General features: G+C 53.0%; 1 protein-coding gene across 1 annotated transcript; it reads left to right on the top strand.

Moving 5' to 3' along the window:
- Positions 1-11,913: 11,913 nt before the first annotated feature.
- On the top strand, positions 11,914-13,485 carry Grifin (galectin-related inter-fiber protein; the record flags this gene model as incomplete). The annotated part of the gene is made up of 4 exons (XM_076923950.1): positions 11,914-12,026; positions 12,107-12,266; positions 12,976-13,142; positions 13,318-13,485. Coding segments are annotated over 4 exons (456 nt in total), but the record flags the coding sequence as incomplete, so codon positions are not given.
- Between the last annotated feature and the right edge of the window lie 454 nt (positions 13,486-13,939).

Raw genomic sequence — 13,939 nt, 5'->3', positions numbered from 1 at the left:
TTGTCAACTATCAAGATGTATCAAGATCTGGGAAGAGGGAACCTCAGTTGGAGAATGCCTCCATCAGATTGGCCTGTGGACGTGTCTGGCATTCTCTTGATTACTGATAGAAGTGGGCAGGACCGGCCCACCATGAGTGGTACCACAGAGGTAACAAAGGTAGCTGAGCATGGCTGTGGAAGTAAGTAATCCACTCAACAGCCCTTACCCATGGGCTCTGTTTCAAACTTCTGCCTTGAGTTCCTGCCTTGGTTTTCCTGGCAGATGGGCTGTAGCCTGAACTGATATAAATTCCTTCCTGCCTACCTTTGGTCGTGTGTTTATCACAGCCACAGAACGCAAATCAGAACAGAGAGGTGGCTGGACAGATGGATGGCCCCTAGGCTCACTCCTTGTCAGTCCATTCAGATGAGGCCGTATGCTATAGGCTGGGATAGAGCATCTGGCTAGATGACCAAGCAGAGGCCAGGACTTAGACTCTTCAAAGGTGTCAGAAACATCAGTCTCTAGGAGTGTCAAGCTGTGTCACCCAGAACATGAACATGAACTGAGATGGAACTATCAGGATAGGGATCTGGAGAGATGGCTCAGTGGATAAGCACGTAGGCTGCTCTTGCAGAGGACCAGGGTTCAATTCCCAGCACCCACAGTAGCTGGCCCACAATCGTCTGAAACTCTTGTTTCAGAAGATCTGATGCCCTCCTCTGGCCTCCATGGCATCAAGCATGCATGTGGAGCACACAAACACAGACAGGTAAAACATTTGTGCACATAAATCTTTAAAAAAAAAAAAAAAAAAAAAGGGCTACAGACTTCCTCCAGGCCACAGAGAACCCAGAAATCTGGAAGGTAGGTGTGTATGTGTGTGTATGTGTGTGTATGTGTGTGTGAGTGGGTGCAGAAAACAATCCTCAAACCTCTTCCTGATGTACCCCTGTCTGTCAGAGGGTGGAGGCCTGACTAGCTAGCCATGTGAGGAAGCCAAGCCCTGTAGACCCCAGGGTCTCCTCGCCCAGCCCTTGCTTGCCTGGCACAGATTCAAGGACACATGCTTGTAAACGCCTTTCTCTGAACACAGACTCTTTGTGGCTGCAGATATCTCTCCACCCTGCTCTACCTGTGACCTGTGACCTCGGCCATACACTTCCCCTTCCTGGCCTCTCTGTCCTGCTATGGGTTGAGAGCATGAATCTCTCATCAGTCAAAGATGGAGGAGCTGGGTTGGCTGTGCGAGGGCTGTGGAGTTGGGTGTGGACCAGGTCCTTCTGAGCCAATTTGGCCCCTGCTCCTGTGTCTGACCCCACACTTCCTCCCTTCACCCCCTCTGGGGAGGGATCTTAATTAACATCTTCCTGTTCAGTTTCCAAAAACATATTTGGGAGGATTATTTTGCAAAGGAAATGTTTTTGAAAGAATCTTGTGTCCCGTTGTTCCAACCCAGGGAAGTGGGGGCAGCAGTCAGAGTGGGGACATTGAGGGGGGCTTTGGGGGACCCTGATTTTCAGGTGAACAGATCTGATATACTCCAGCCCTGAGCCCTTCTCAAGAGCTACCATCCACCTGCCAAGAGAACAGGGTCCTGGGGTGACAGTGAGAAGGCTGGAAGCCAAAGATGGGAGGCAGACCGTGTGTGTGTGTGTGTGTGTGTGTGTGTGTGTGTGTGTGTGTGTGTATGTGTGTGTTTGTATGTGTGTGTGAATGTGAATATGTGCGTGTGCGTGTATGTGTGTGTGTGTGTATGTGTGTGTTTAACAAGCGACCATGTCAAGCCCCAAGTGTATCTCAGGCCCTATGTCTGGGCCACTTGCTTATTCTATTACTCCTGGGCAAATACTTGAACATGCTCCCAACCTGGCTCACAGACCTATCTTCCTCTTCCCTCTCCTGTTCCTAGAAATGCCTTTGGGATCTGGGTCCAACCCACTCTGACTGTCCTCTGATCATGACCTCTGACCTATGACAGGTGTCCTCCAGGACCTTGGGGGACTTTCTCCTGTGTGGAGCCTGTGTCCGTCTGTTTATCAGCTGGGACACCTTAAGTTCATGTCATCGTTCCCTTGAACTGGGTCCTTGGAAAACCCTTTGTCTACTGTTTAAGTTTCATATACATTTCATCCTTCCTCCCTCTTTCTCTCCCTCCCTCCTCCCCTCCCTCCCTCCTTCCCTCCCTCCTTCCTTCCTCCGTCCTCCTCCCTCCCTCCCTCCCTCCTTCTCCTCTCCCTCCTTCCTTTTCTCTTTACCTCCTGTTCTTTCCCTCTGTGTGTATGTGTCTCTGTGTGGGTATGTGCACACATGTACGTGTGTGTGCCTGCAGAAGCCAGAAGAGGGCCCTGAAGCTGGAGTTACCCACTTGATGGGGGTGCTGGAAATGGACTAAGGTCCTTTGCAAGAGCAACAAGAGTTCAGAAACACTGAGCTGTCTCTCCAGCCTGCCTTCCTTCCTTTCTTTTCATGGGGTCCCATGTATGTGGTTCTAAGGATCGAACTTAGGGCCTAGTGCATGCTAGACAAGCAGGCTACCAACTGGGCCTCATTCCCAGCCCCTCTCCTTGTTCCTACCCCGTGCTTTGACCTGTCCCTTCTTACTCTGGATCCTTTCGATTATTTCTCTCGTGGGCTGGAATTACAGACATGAGATGACTACTTCTTGCCCATCCCTTCCTCCTCCCCACCCCCTCCCCCTTTTTTTATTATTTTTTTCAAGACAGCATTTCTCTGTGTAGCCCTGGCTGTCCTGAAATTCTATATGTAGACCAGGCTGGCCTCGAACTCATAAAGACAGGCAGCCTCTGCCTCCCAAGTGCCGGGATTAAAGGTGTGTGCCTCCACCACCTTGCTACCGGCTCCCCTCATGTAGCCCAGGTTAGACCCAAGAAAGATTGCCTCCACCTCCCAGATACTGAGGTTCTAAGCATGCACCACCATACTTGGTGTTGTCTGGTACTTGGGGGGGTCGACCTTGGGCCCTGGGTGCTTGCTAAGCTAGCACACTCCCCACTGAGCTCCAGCCCCAGCCCCAGCGCCCTGCGCTCTCATTTTCTATTCCTGCAACAGGCCTGTGGCCATAGACACAGCAGGGGGCTAGCCTGTGGAAAGCAAGAACACATTGCCCTCCACTGTGAAAGAAATGACTGACTCCCTAGTGAGGAGGTTCAGGAGACTCTGTGGTCCCTGCCAGGACACTGACCCATTAAGTCTGCAGACCATCCCTCAGCTGTGACCTCTCAGTTCTACCCCCAACTCCCCCTCCCCATGATTGTGTGTAGTTTTTTGTTCACTCAAAGCTTCTGTCTCAACCTGTTACCTACCAGCCCTTCTTGTCCACTGTGAACCAACCATCCCTTCAGGTCCCAGTGCAAAAGGTGTGTTTCACAAATGTTTGTCGAATGACTGAATGATGACTCAGTCCTGGACCTAGATTAATATCTCCTAACAAGCCGGGCGGTGGTGGCCACACCTTTAATCCCAGCACTTGGAAGGCAGAGGCAGGCTGATTTCTGAGTTCGAGACCAGCCTGGTCTAGAGTGAGTTCCAGGACAGCCAGGGCTACACAGAGAAACCCTGTCTCGAAAACAACAGCAACAAAAAAAGATCTCCTAACAAAAGTCCTTTTCTCATTTGCTGGGGGCGTGGGTTAGTTGGTGGCACGCTTGCCTAGCAGCTCTAAAGCCCTGAGTTCCATCCCTGAACCCCGTAAACAGGATATGGTGGGCTGTCTGTGATCCCAGCACTTAAGATGTAGAGGCAGGAGGATCAGAAACTCAGGGTTATCCTCAGCTACATGGTGAGTTCCAGGCTAGCCTTGGTTACACCAGACCTTCTCTTGACATGAAGCACCCTTCAGTTTCTGCTTCCTAAATTCCCATGCTCCTCTGCCTCAGCTTCTTCACTTTCTACCCTACCCTGCCTTCTTAGCCGCAAGCCAGCCTCAGCTCTCCACTGGCCTCTGGCCCCCTCGAGCTGGGGAAAATTCCACAAGCTTCATCCAGTGCTGGCTACTAAGAGGACATTTCTCAACCCCCTAGGGAGCCTCTGAGGCAGGGGTGGGACAGTGGGTCAGTGCCTGAAGCCAGCTGGAGAAGTGGTGGACAAGTGTGAAGGGCACGAGGCTGGAGTTCTTCTGGCAACTTCCCTAGCCTATCTGGGCCTCAGTTTCCTCTTTGTGAAAAGAGAGGGGCTGGGACTGCCCAGCCTGCCCCATGTGCTTCCTGGTCTTTTCTCCTCTTCTGTTTTCTTATTTTTGCCTGACTTTGCTTCTTCAAGAGTTTCTACCTATCTTTGTTAATATTGCTTTTCTTCTACCCCTGGCCCCCACAATCTACACTCCCCACCCCCATCCCTAGGATTGATCCTAAGGGCTCACGCATGCCGTGCAGGTATATGCTAAGGGCTTCATGCATGCCGTGCACAGTGCTTCTTCTTCTGCTCACTCTTTATGTCAAGACAGAGTCTCACCATAAGTTGCCCAGGCTGGTATTGAACTCATGATCCTCCACTTCAGCCTCCCATACAGCTGGGATGACAGGCTGCTAGCATCAGGCCCTGCCATGTCTACTTTTCCTATCTGTTGCTTTCCCTCTGTCTCTGGTCCTCGTTTCCAGCTCTACCCGCCTCTTCAGTGTTCCGTGGGGCTCACAGCTCCTCCCCATCCCACAGATGTCCTGGAACTGGTGTGAGGTTATTTTAGGAGCCGGTGGCTCCCCTGGGTCTTTCCCAAGCGCCTTGGCCGGGATGGAGCGCTTGTGAAGCCAGTCGTCTCTGCCGGGGCAGGCGGCCTGTGCTGCCTGAGGCTGATGGGAGTGTGGTTCAGGGACACAGCACAGACTTCCTGGTGACAGAGGCTCAGGCAGTGGCCACAGCCTGTCCCTAAGGATTCCCGGGAAGGGCTCATTCCCAACCATGGGTACAATATAAAATGTTTCTCTCTTTATCTCTTGGTTATATTTTATTTTTTGAGTCAGGATCTTATGCAGCTTAGGCTAGCCTCCAACTTGCTATGTAGCCAAGGCTGACCTTGAATTTCAAATTTCCTTCTTCTTCTACCTCCCTGGTGCAGAAATGATGGGTGACCACCAACCATGTCCAGTTCATGCAGTTTCACACATGCTGGGCGAGCAGTCTACCAACCAAACCACAGTCCCAATCCTCCCCTGCTTTTTTTGACAAAATATGAGTGTACCCTAGGGAGCCATGGAATGCACAGTCCCTCCTGCCTCTGTCTCCTGCCTGCTGAGACTACAGATGTGAACCATCGCAGCTGTCACAGAAGTTTTTCTATTGCCTATGTTTAAAACAATAAAAAAAAGAGCGGACAGTGGTGGTGCACACCTTTAATCCCAGCACTTGAAGGCAGAGGCAGGTGGCTTTCTGAGTTCGAGGCCAGCCTGGTCTACAGAGTGAGTTCCAGGACAGCCAAGGCTACACAGAGAAACCCTGTCTCGAAAAGAATATTAATAAAGATTGGTGGGGTGCTGGGGAGACAGCTCTGTGGGTGAAGGGCTTGCTGTGCAAGCCTGTGGACCTGAGTTTGATTCCCTAGTGATAGGGAAAATCTCAGTGTGGCACACCTGTAACCCCAGAGCTTGGGGGGACGGGGGTGTGGAGATTGACAGATTCATGGGGCTCCAGGTTCCAAAAGAGACCCTACCTCAAAAACAAGACAAAATCAAGCAAAAGCACTAGTAAGGCAGAGAGTGACAAAGAAAGACACCTGATATTGGCAACCTCAGACCTCCATATGTTCGTGGGCACACACATATGCATATACCACACACACATGAACACACATGCATATATCACACACACATGAACACACACACATGCTTATATCACACACACATAGACACACACACTTTTGTTTTGTTTTGTTTTGTTTTTTGAGACAGGGTTTCTCTGTGTAGCCCTGGCTGTCCTGGAACTCACTCTGTAGACCAGGCTGGCCTCGAACTCAGAAATCTGCCTGCCTCTGCCTCCCAAGTGCTGGGATTAAAGGCATGTGCCACCACTGCCCTGCACACACTTTTTTAAAATTTTGTTTTGAGTGCATAAGTGTTTTGCCTGTGCACCACATGTATGACTGGTACCTGCAGTGACCAGAAGAGGACGGCAGATTCCCTGGAACTGCAGTCAGATGGTTTGGGAGCTGCCACATGGGTGCTGGGAATTGCACCGGGGTTCCCTGGAAGACGGGCCTGTCTTGTAAACTGCTGAGCCGTCTCCACAGCGCTCTCCCCGACATTCTCTAAGTGTGCAGGGTAAAACTTAATTACATGCTTCACCTAACTCAGTGTGTCAAAACTTATCATTTAAACGGAATCAATATGAAAATCATTACAGCGCTAATTGCCAGCAGATAGTAAGTGCAGAAATCGGTGGGCGTTACTGGGACACTGCTATTCGTGCATGTGTCATGATCTTACTTACCCTCCCTTTCCTACCTACTTCCTGTCCCCTCCCCAGCTCCCACCATCCCTAATGTCCCCCTCTCCCCGTCTTTATGCTTTTTGGTCTTTATGTTTTTTGAGGTTTCCATATTTGAAAGAAAACATGTAACACTATTTATTTATTTATTTAGACAAGGTATCATATAGCCGAGGCTGGCCTTGAACTTCTGATTCTCAGGTTCTGCATAATAACAAATAGGCATAGTGATACAGGATTGTAGTCTCTTGGGAGGCTGAGGCACTTGAATCTCAGAGAGCTCAATGTTACCTTGGTCTAAAGAAAGAGACCAACCACGTCTCAAGAAAGGGAGGAGAAGGTAGGCCATGTGGCACAGGGGATAGAGGACTTGCCTAGCATGCATGAAGCCCTGGGCTCCATCCCTAGCACCCCATAAACCAGGCACAGTGGTGCACACCTGTAACCTCACACCCTGGAGGTGGAAGAAGGGTGATCAGGAGAACAAGGGTATCCTTGGCTACACAGTGAGTTTGAGGGTAGCCTGGGCTACATAAGACTCTGTTTCTGAAGGAATAAAGGAGGGGATTATTAATATGCCTTTTGTCCTGATTTGGAAATTTAGCTTGTGTTATACCCTCAGATCTCCATGGACTACTCCAGATGCTTAGTGGGTGCATTCCGTCAGTCTCTCTGTCTGCAATACAAGCTACATGAGCACAGCAAGCTAGTCCAGCTTTCCCAGTGCCTGCCCGTGCATGGATGCAGCTGGTGCTCTATGAATGCCCTTGCGGGGTTGAGTGAGATAGTGTACACGTGCCACTCAAAAGTTTGAACCTCCATTACTCACATTAAAGGGGAAAAAAAAGCAGCAGGGCTCAGCTGTGCCCGCCTGTCACTCAGGATCTGGGGGTGGGGTAGAGAAAGCCTAGTAGGTCCAGGCTCAAGTAGAGAGCCTGTCTCAAAGGATAGGCAGAGGAAGACAGAGCAGGGTACCTGAATCCTCTTTTGGTCTACCTAAGCATGTGCGCGCGCGCGCGCACACACACACACACACACACACACACACACACACACACACACACACGAAACCAATAAGACCTGAGTGGTGGTGGCACATACCCTTCATCCCAGCACTCAGGAGGCGGAGGCAGGTGGATCTCTGTGGGTTTGAGGCCGGCCTGGTCTACAGAGCGAGGCCAGCCTGGATGACACAAAGAAACCCTGTCTTGAAAAAGCTCAAAAGGATAAAAATAAAATAAAACTGGGGCTGCAGTGAAGTCACTGTGCTGCTCTCGTCCCGGAGTTTGGTTCCAGTGCTAGCCCATCTGTGCCGGGCCTCTCAGTACTGTTTGTGAGTCCAGATGCAGGGCGTCGAGATGCCTTCTTCTGTCCTCCACAAATACTCCACAGTGCACACACATACACACAAGTTAAAACACATCTTTAAAATAAAACAATGCTCCTGTCTGGTGAGCCGTGTCCCCTGTCCCTCCAGACACTTCATTGTCTGATTGTGTTTACGGTTCTTCCTTCCTCCATCCAGACCTCAGGTCTGTTTATAGCGCTGGCTCTCCGGCAGTGTCCCTGGAGCCCAGTGTGCATCTGGAGAAAACATCTGGCTCTCTCAAGGTCAGATGTTAGTGGCAGGCATGCTCCTGCGTGCACAGCTGGCCCTATCCCTGTCTGCCTCAGTGGTCTCCTTGTATTGTTCCTGTCCCAGACAACCCTCTGTGTGCCATACCTCAAAGGTGGCTTCACCTTGCCTTGTTCCCTATTGGCACTGGATCAATTTGGATGGTTGGAAGGGACTCCCTTCTCCATCCCCCGGCCTCCAGCACCATCCTCTCCTATAGTGTGCCATAAATGACTGGCTTGGGTATCTGGGCATTTTTCTTTGACTCGGCTCCTTACTGCCCCCTGGAGGCTGTTCACAGTGGCCTCTTCTTTCATCCATGAAAGGGAAAGGTTCTTTCTTGTCCAGAAGGGTTGTGAACAGATATGAACACTGAGGAGTTTGGCCCAGACACTGACAGGTGTAGCCAAGAAAAGGTGATTCCCCTTCATCCTGACCTCCTCCTAGCCTGGAACTTTCTATCTGTCTGCCTCAGCTTCTTAAGTGCTGGGATTATAGTTCCGTGCCACCACGTCCAGACTGCTGTTGGTTTGGGTACTTTCCCATCACCTAACTCCTGTTCATTCTACAACACCCACCTGTAGTGTCTCCTCCTCCTGGAAGCCAACCCAGATAGACCCCCATCCCATGCGTCTAAGGGATAGTCCAGCATTGTGTTTAGGGACTCAGGCACACTGCTGGCGACAAACCTTGGCTCTGTAATGGCCTAGCTGTGTGTCTGTGCCCCTACATCCTTTTCCAGAATATGGCTCTCAGGACCAATCCAACAGACTGTCAGCTTCAGCGATGCATATAAACTGCCCAGCAAGTATCTGACAGAGAGCAAGCCTGGGCTATGCATGGAGACCCTTTCTTAAGAACAGCCTGGGTGTAGTGGCACAGGTCTATAATCCCAGCACTGAGGAGGCCGGGATAAAAGTATTGAAAGTCAGATGCAATTCTTAAAAACAAATGAACAGGGGAAAAAATGGATGAGAGAAAACGATGGAGGGGGGAGGAAAAGCAAAAGAAAGAAGGGAGAGGAAGAAGAAAAGTGAAGGAGCCAGAGGAGTAGAGGAGGAGAGTTGGCACTAGGCACTGGCCAGGGTCTGGCCAAGATGGCCGCCCACACCCCTCCCCGCCCCCTATCCTGGTGTAGCTCCTCCCCCCAAGTTGGGTGGAAACCAGCTCCTGCTTCAGAACCTTCAAAGTCAACAGCTCCAGGCAAAACCGCACATCCGGGTGGAGGTAGGAGGTGCGGGTGTTGCCTAAATGGCAGGTCTGTAATTCTCAGGCCTGAACCACCTCACCTGGCAGCTGGCCCCGCTGGACAGCACGGCAGAGAGTATCACTGCCTACCACACTATCGGGTCTCACAAGACCAACTAGGCCAGAGCAGAGGCAGCCAGAGAAGGATCTGGGCTCCCTGGTGTGGATCTGGTGTGGGGGCAAGGTGCATCTGTCCCCTGGGCTGTAGCTGCCTGTGTCACTGGGAGCCGTCACAGCCTCCTGCCCCAACAGACACAAGTCCCAGCCACTCAGAAGGGATGCAAGCACGGGTCTGCCCGACAGGATGAGGCAGAGCCCAGTTGTGGGAGCACATCCAGCCTCGGTCAGGTCAGAATGCTCTCCCAGAGCTGTGAGACTGGGCTGGGGGTGTGGGCAGCGGCAAGCTTTCCTACAACACAGACCTCATAAACCAGAAGCGGGAGGCTGAGGCTCACAGAGCCGAGACCGTTGGAAGCAGGCATCTTTAACCTCTCTGTCCCAGGCAGCAACACCCGGGTTTCCTGTTTCAGCAGTTCTTGGGCTCCCCTACCATCCCCAGGCCCCCAGTTCCAAGCCTCCAGGCAGCGAGAGCCTGAGAACAAGGTTCTCACACCGATGTTCCTCTCCTCCTAGAAAAGATGGGGGTGGAGTGGGCTGACCCACTGCCCAGCCACATCTGTCTTGTTCGTCTTCCCTCACCAAGGAGATAGGCACAGGGGCAGAGGTCAGCGTTAGCCAGTCCAGTGCGAGGCTGAGAAGCACAGAAGGCCACTGGCTCGAGGTAGCCAGGGGTTATTAGTACCTGTTCCACACTCCTGGCTGTGGGCTCTGACCTCAACTGTGAGCTCTGGACACTGACCAGCACTGCATAGCATAACCAGATGGACACAACAAAGATGGACATCAAGTCCCAGCAGTACCCCTGCATAGGGAAAGAAGAAGAGGGAAAGCCTTGAAGCTGGCCTGCAATTTCCTAGTGGGCCCCGTGGCCCAGGGCTTTGAGTGTAGTTTTGTTGGTTTTTGTTTGGTTGGTTTTGAGAGAATCTCTGACAGGGACCTGGGGCTTGCTAATTTGGGTATCCTGGCTGGCTGGAGGACCCCAGCACAGGCCACTGTGTTCTGTGCTTTGCACAAGTGCCGGGCATCAAACTCAGATCCTCCTACTTGCGTAGCAAGCACTTTACTGATGGTACCAGTTCCCCAAAGGGAGCTTCACCACGTCCCTCTGCGGAGGTGATGTGTGGGGTCTGCAGACTATGCACCCCCAGCAGCCAGCCAGGCAGGGGGTATAGATATGGCAGGTCCAGCAGGCTCACCCACTGGAACCTCTGTTGCCTTGGGCCGCCCCCTGCAGGCACAGCCAACCCTGTCCTGCTAGTGAACCATCCCTGTGTCCTGCTTGACCTTGGTATCCACCACTCCCTCCAAGACTGTGTCTGTGCAGCCGTACCTGGGAAGAGGCAAAGCAGAGCAGAGGCTCAGCCCTGCCAGGGCCTGGAGAGAAGAACAGTGGTAGAGAAGACCCCCGGTGACAGGATAAAAGGAGACACATGCTTGTTACACACTCATCTGTAGGCGTTAGCCCCAAGGCTCTGGGCCCCTAGTCTGGCTACACTGTGAACCAACTTCCCCCCTCGGAGATTCCCAGAGGCCCCCATAGCCGCCCCCACAGACTTGGGCTTCTCTTCTCTGTCCTTGAGGTGGCCTCAAGGGCCCCAGCGGACCCTTCTCATTGGCTCAGCCTAAGAGGCAGCCGGCCAGGAGAGGCGTGGGGGTGTGGGAAAGGCCCTCCCCATCAGTAGACTGGACACTGGAATGTGCTGAGCAGAGCCAGGCCTAATCCCCATTCATCCCCTTGAGGCCACTGAGCCACTGCAGCAGGGCAGCCCTGGGGTGGGGGGACTGGAATGGGGACATATTCCCACTATGGTGGACAGTGGGTGGATGATCAGACAGAGACCATAAGGCCAGCCAGGGTTCCATAGGAGGGCATGCCTTCTTCACTCTTTGAGACAGATGGGTCAGTTTGAGGCTCTGGAGTATGGGAGTTGGGGGGGGGGGAGCCTGAAGCCTTGTTATACTCTTCCTACAAAGATGGGAGACATATCCCCAGATGTGGGCAAGACCCTGAAGTCATGGTAGCAGAGCCAGACAGACCTGAGGAAGTATGTTGAGAGGACCAGTGTATCTCCTGAGGATGACCCCAGGGCAAGAGCTCTGTCACTAAGCCATGTACCCAGCCCCCTTTCCAGCAGGGGTAGCCTGAGGGGGCAGAAAATGGGGCATAGAGGTCCATGTGACCCAGACAAGGCCCCCAGAGGTGGGGCTCATGTGCCCCGCCCCAGCGGGTTCTGCTATATCTCCAGCTGCCTCATCCTCCCCAGTGGCTGAGAGTGATGGCATTGCAGGTGGGTAAGATCCACAGCCCAGGGAGGGCACAAATGATGGAGAAGGAAGGGTGGGGGTGTCCGGCGGGCCACCTACTCGTTGCTATAGAGCTGGGGGACATTTACAGCTTCTCTTCAGACCCCAAGCAGAGAGGCTGTGGGAGTAAGGTTGAACCCACCCCACCCAGAGCAACAGGTAGAAGCCTTGGGCTTGGTGGGGGCCGGGGTCTCTAAATAATTAACACATTTGCTCTGTCCCCTGTGTTTTGCCTTCAGTTCGAAGCCTTCTGTGCAGGGGGCCTGGCCCCTGGCTGGAGCCTGACTGTACAGGGACATGCAGATGCTGGAGAAGATAAGTAAGAGCCCTCCTCCCTGGGACTGGGGCAGGGACCCTCCAGCCCCCGCTCCTGGCCCTGACCACACTCCCCGCCCACAGGTTTGAGATCAACTTCTTAACAGATGCGGGAGACATCGCCTTCCATGTCAAACCTCACTTCTCCAGCGCCACGGTGGTGGGCAATGCCTTCCAGGGAGGACGCTGGGGACAGGAGGAGGTGTCCAGCGTGTTCCCGCTGGCCCTGGGAGAGCCCTTTGAGGTGATGGGGCCTGTGGGAGGGAGGGGAGGGAGGAGTAGGAGACCCAAGGTCCATGAAGAAGGGAAATGGAATGGATGTGTCCATGGGTCGGTGTGCCCTGCTGGGCCTGAGTGGCCTCCTTTTCCTCAGTTTCTGAGTTTGTTCACAGGTTGCTTCTCTCTCTGACTACCAACCACCCTCATTTGGAGAAAAGAGGGATCCCCAGCTGGGAACTCAGGGTCAGGTGGTCCATACTGTGCTTTGCCAAGTAGCCAATGTTGTGTTTTATAAAACGTGGAGACATAATGCAGTCGGAGGGAGCACCTTGGTGGGCCTGGCCAGTGTGTGCCCTGAGGAATCACCACCATGCGACAAAAGGAAGTTCATTGAGGGAAAGAAGGGAGACGTGGAGAGCAGGTAGAGGCAGAGAAGGGGGCAGAGAAGAACAGAGAGAGGAGAGAGGGAGTAAGGAAGAGGCTGGCTGGGAACATGTGGAAAAGAGAGAGAGAAAAGAGGGAGGAGAGAGAGAGAGAGAGAGAGAGAGAGAGAGAGAGAGAGAGACAGGGAGGAGCTGAGCCGAATAGTCCTGGCTCACACTTGGCGGATAGAGCCACAAGCTGTTGCTAGGTAGCTGTTGGGTGGAGCCCAGAGATATGGCTAACAGCCAGGATGGCCTCTGTGTCCGGGACCCAGCGACAACCCCCCCCCCCCCATTTTCCCTTCCCCTCAGATGGAGGTGAGTGCAGATGCAGAACACTTCCACATTTATGCCCAAGAACAAAAGGTGCTCCAGTTCCCACACCGTCACCGACCGCTGGCCACCATCACCAGAGTGAGAGTGCTCAGTGAGCATCGGCTGGCCCAGGTGGAGCTGGCCAAGCGGAGCCTGAGCTGGGGGTAATGTACCCGCCATGTCCTCTCACACACCTTATCAGGGAACTCATCCACCCACTCACCGGTAGCCATCACACGTGACCCTCTTTTGGCACATTTGTTTCCCTTCCTCACCCCCCAGTTGCCCACATCTGGTCAGAGCAAGCAGAGCTAAAACTGGAGCCTTGCATTCTTGCAGGGATGGGGGCTACTGAATGGACTGGACCACACAGCCTGCAAGAGCCAGCCCTGGCTGTCCTGTATCTCCTGCTACCTGGAGCCACACAGCACACATTATAGATGCTGGGAAGCCGAGGCTCTGTGGAAACCCCTAGTTTTACCTTCAATAAAATATGAGCAGGTTACAGTCCTGGCTGCTGTGGAGGTGGGGACGTTCTGTGGGGCTGTGATAGCCACGGATATGCCTGCCAGGGCAATGGGCTTCCTGAAACCAATGCCCCAGGCATTGCCCAGTCCCTCCCTTTGTCCCTAAGGCCCCAGGCACTGCCCAGTCCCTCCCCTGTCCCCAAGACCCTGACTGGAGTCTGAGGTTGTATTTCAAAGGACACTCACTCTCTGACACTGGAATGACTCTATCATGGGGTGGCACATGGTGGACAGGAGACTCTGGTGGAGTCTTCAGTCCCTTTTGGCACAGGGCTCAGTCTGGCCCCATCTAAGACATCATTTCAGAAGCTCTGAGGCTTTCTGGAAGCTTCCTCCTCCCCCTGCTTCCCATTGGAGTCCTTCCTGTTTCCTCTGGTCCCACCTGGAAGGGAGACGTGCTTCTGTCTCTGTAGTCTTCTGTGTGTGTGTGTGCG

The sequence above is a fragment of the Arvicanthis niloticus genome, chromosome 24, assembly GCF_011762505.2.
Source record: "Arvicanthis niloticus isolate mArvNil1 chromosome 24, mArvNil1.pat.X, whole genome shotgun sequence".
Classification (NCBI taxonomy): domain Eukaryota; kingdom Metazoa; phylum Chordata; class Mammalia; order Rodentia; family Muridae; genus Arvicanthis; species Arvicanthis niloticus.
This window is presented reverse-complemented; position numbering and strand designations above follow the sequence as displayed.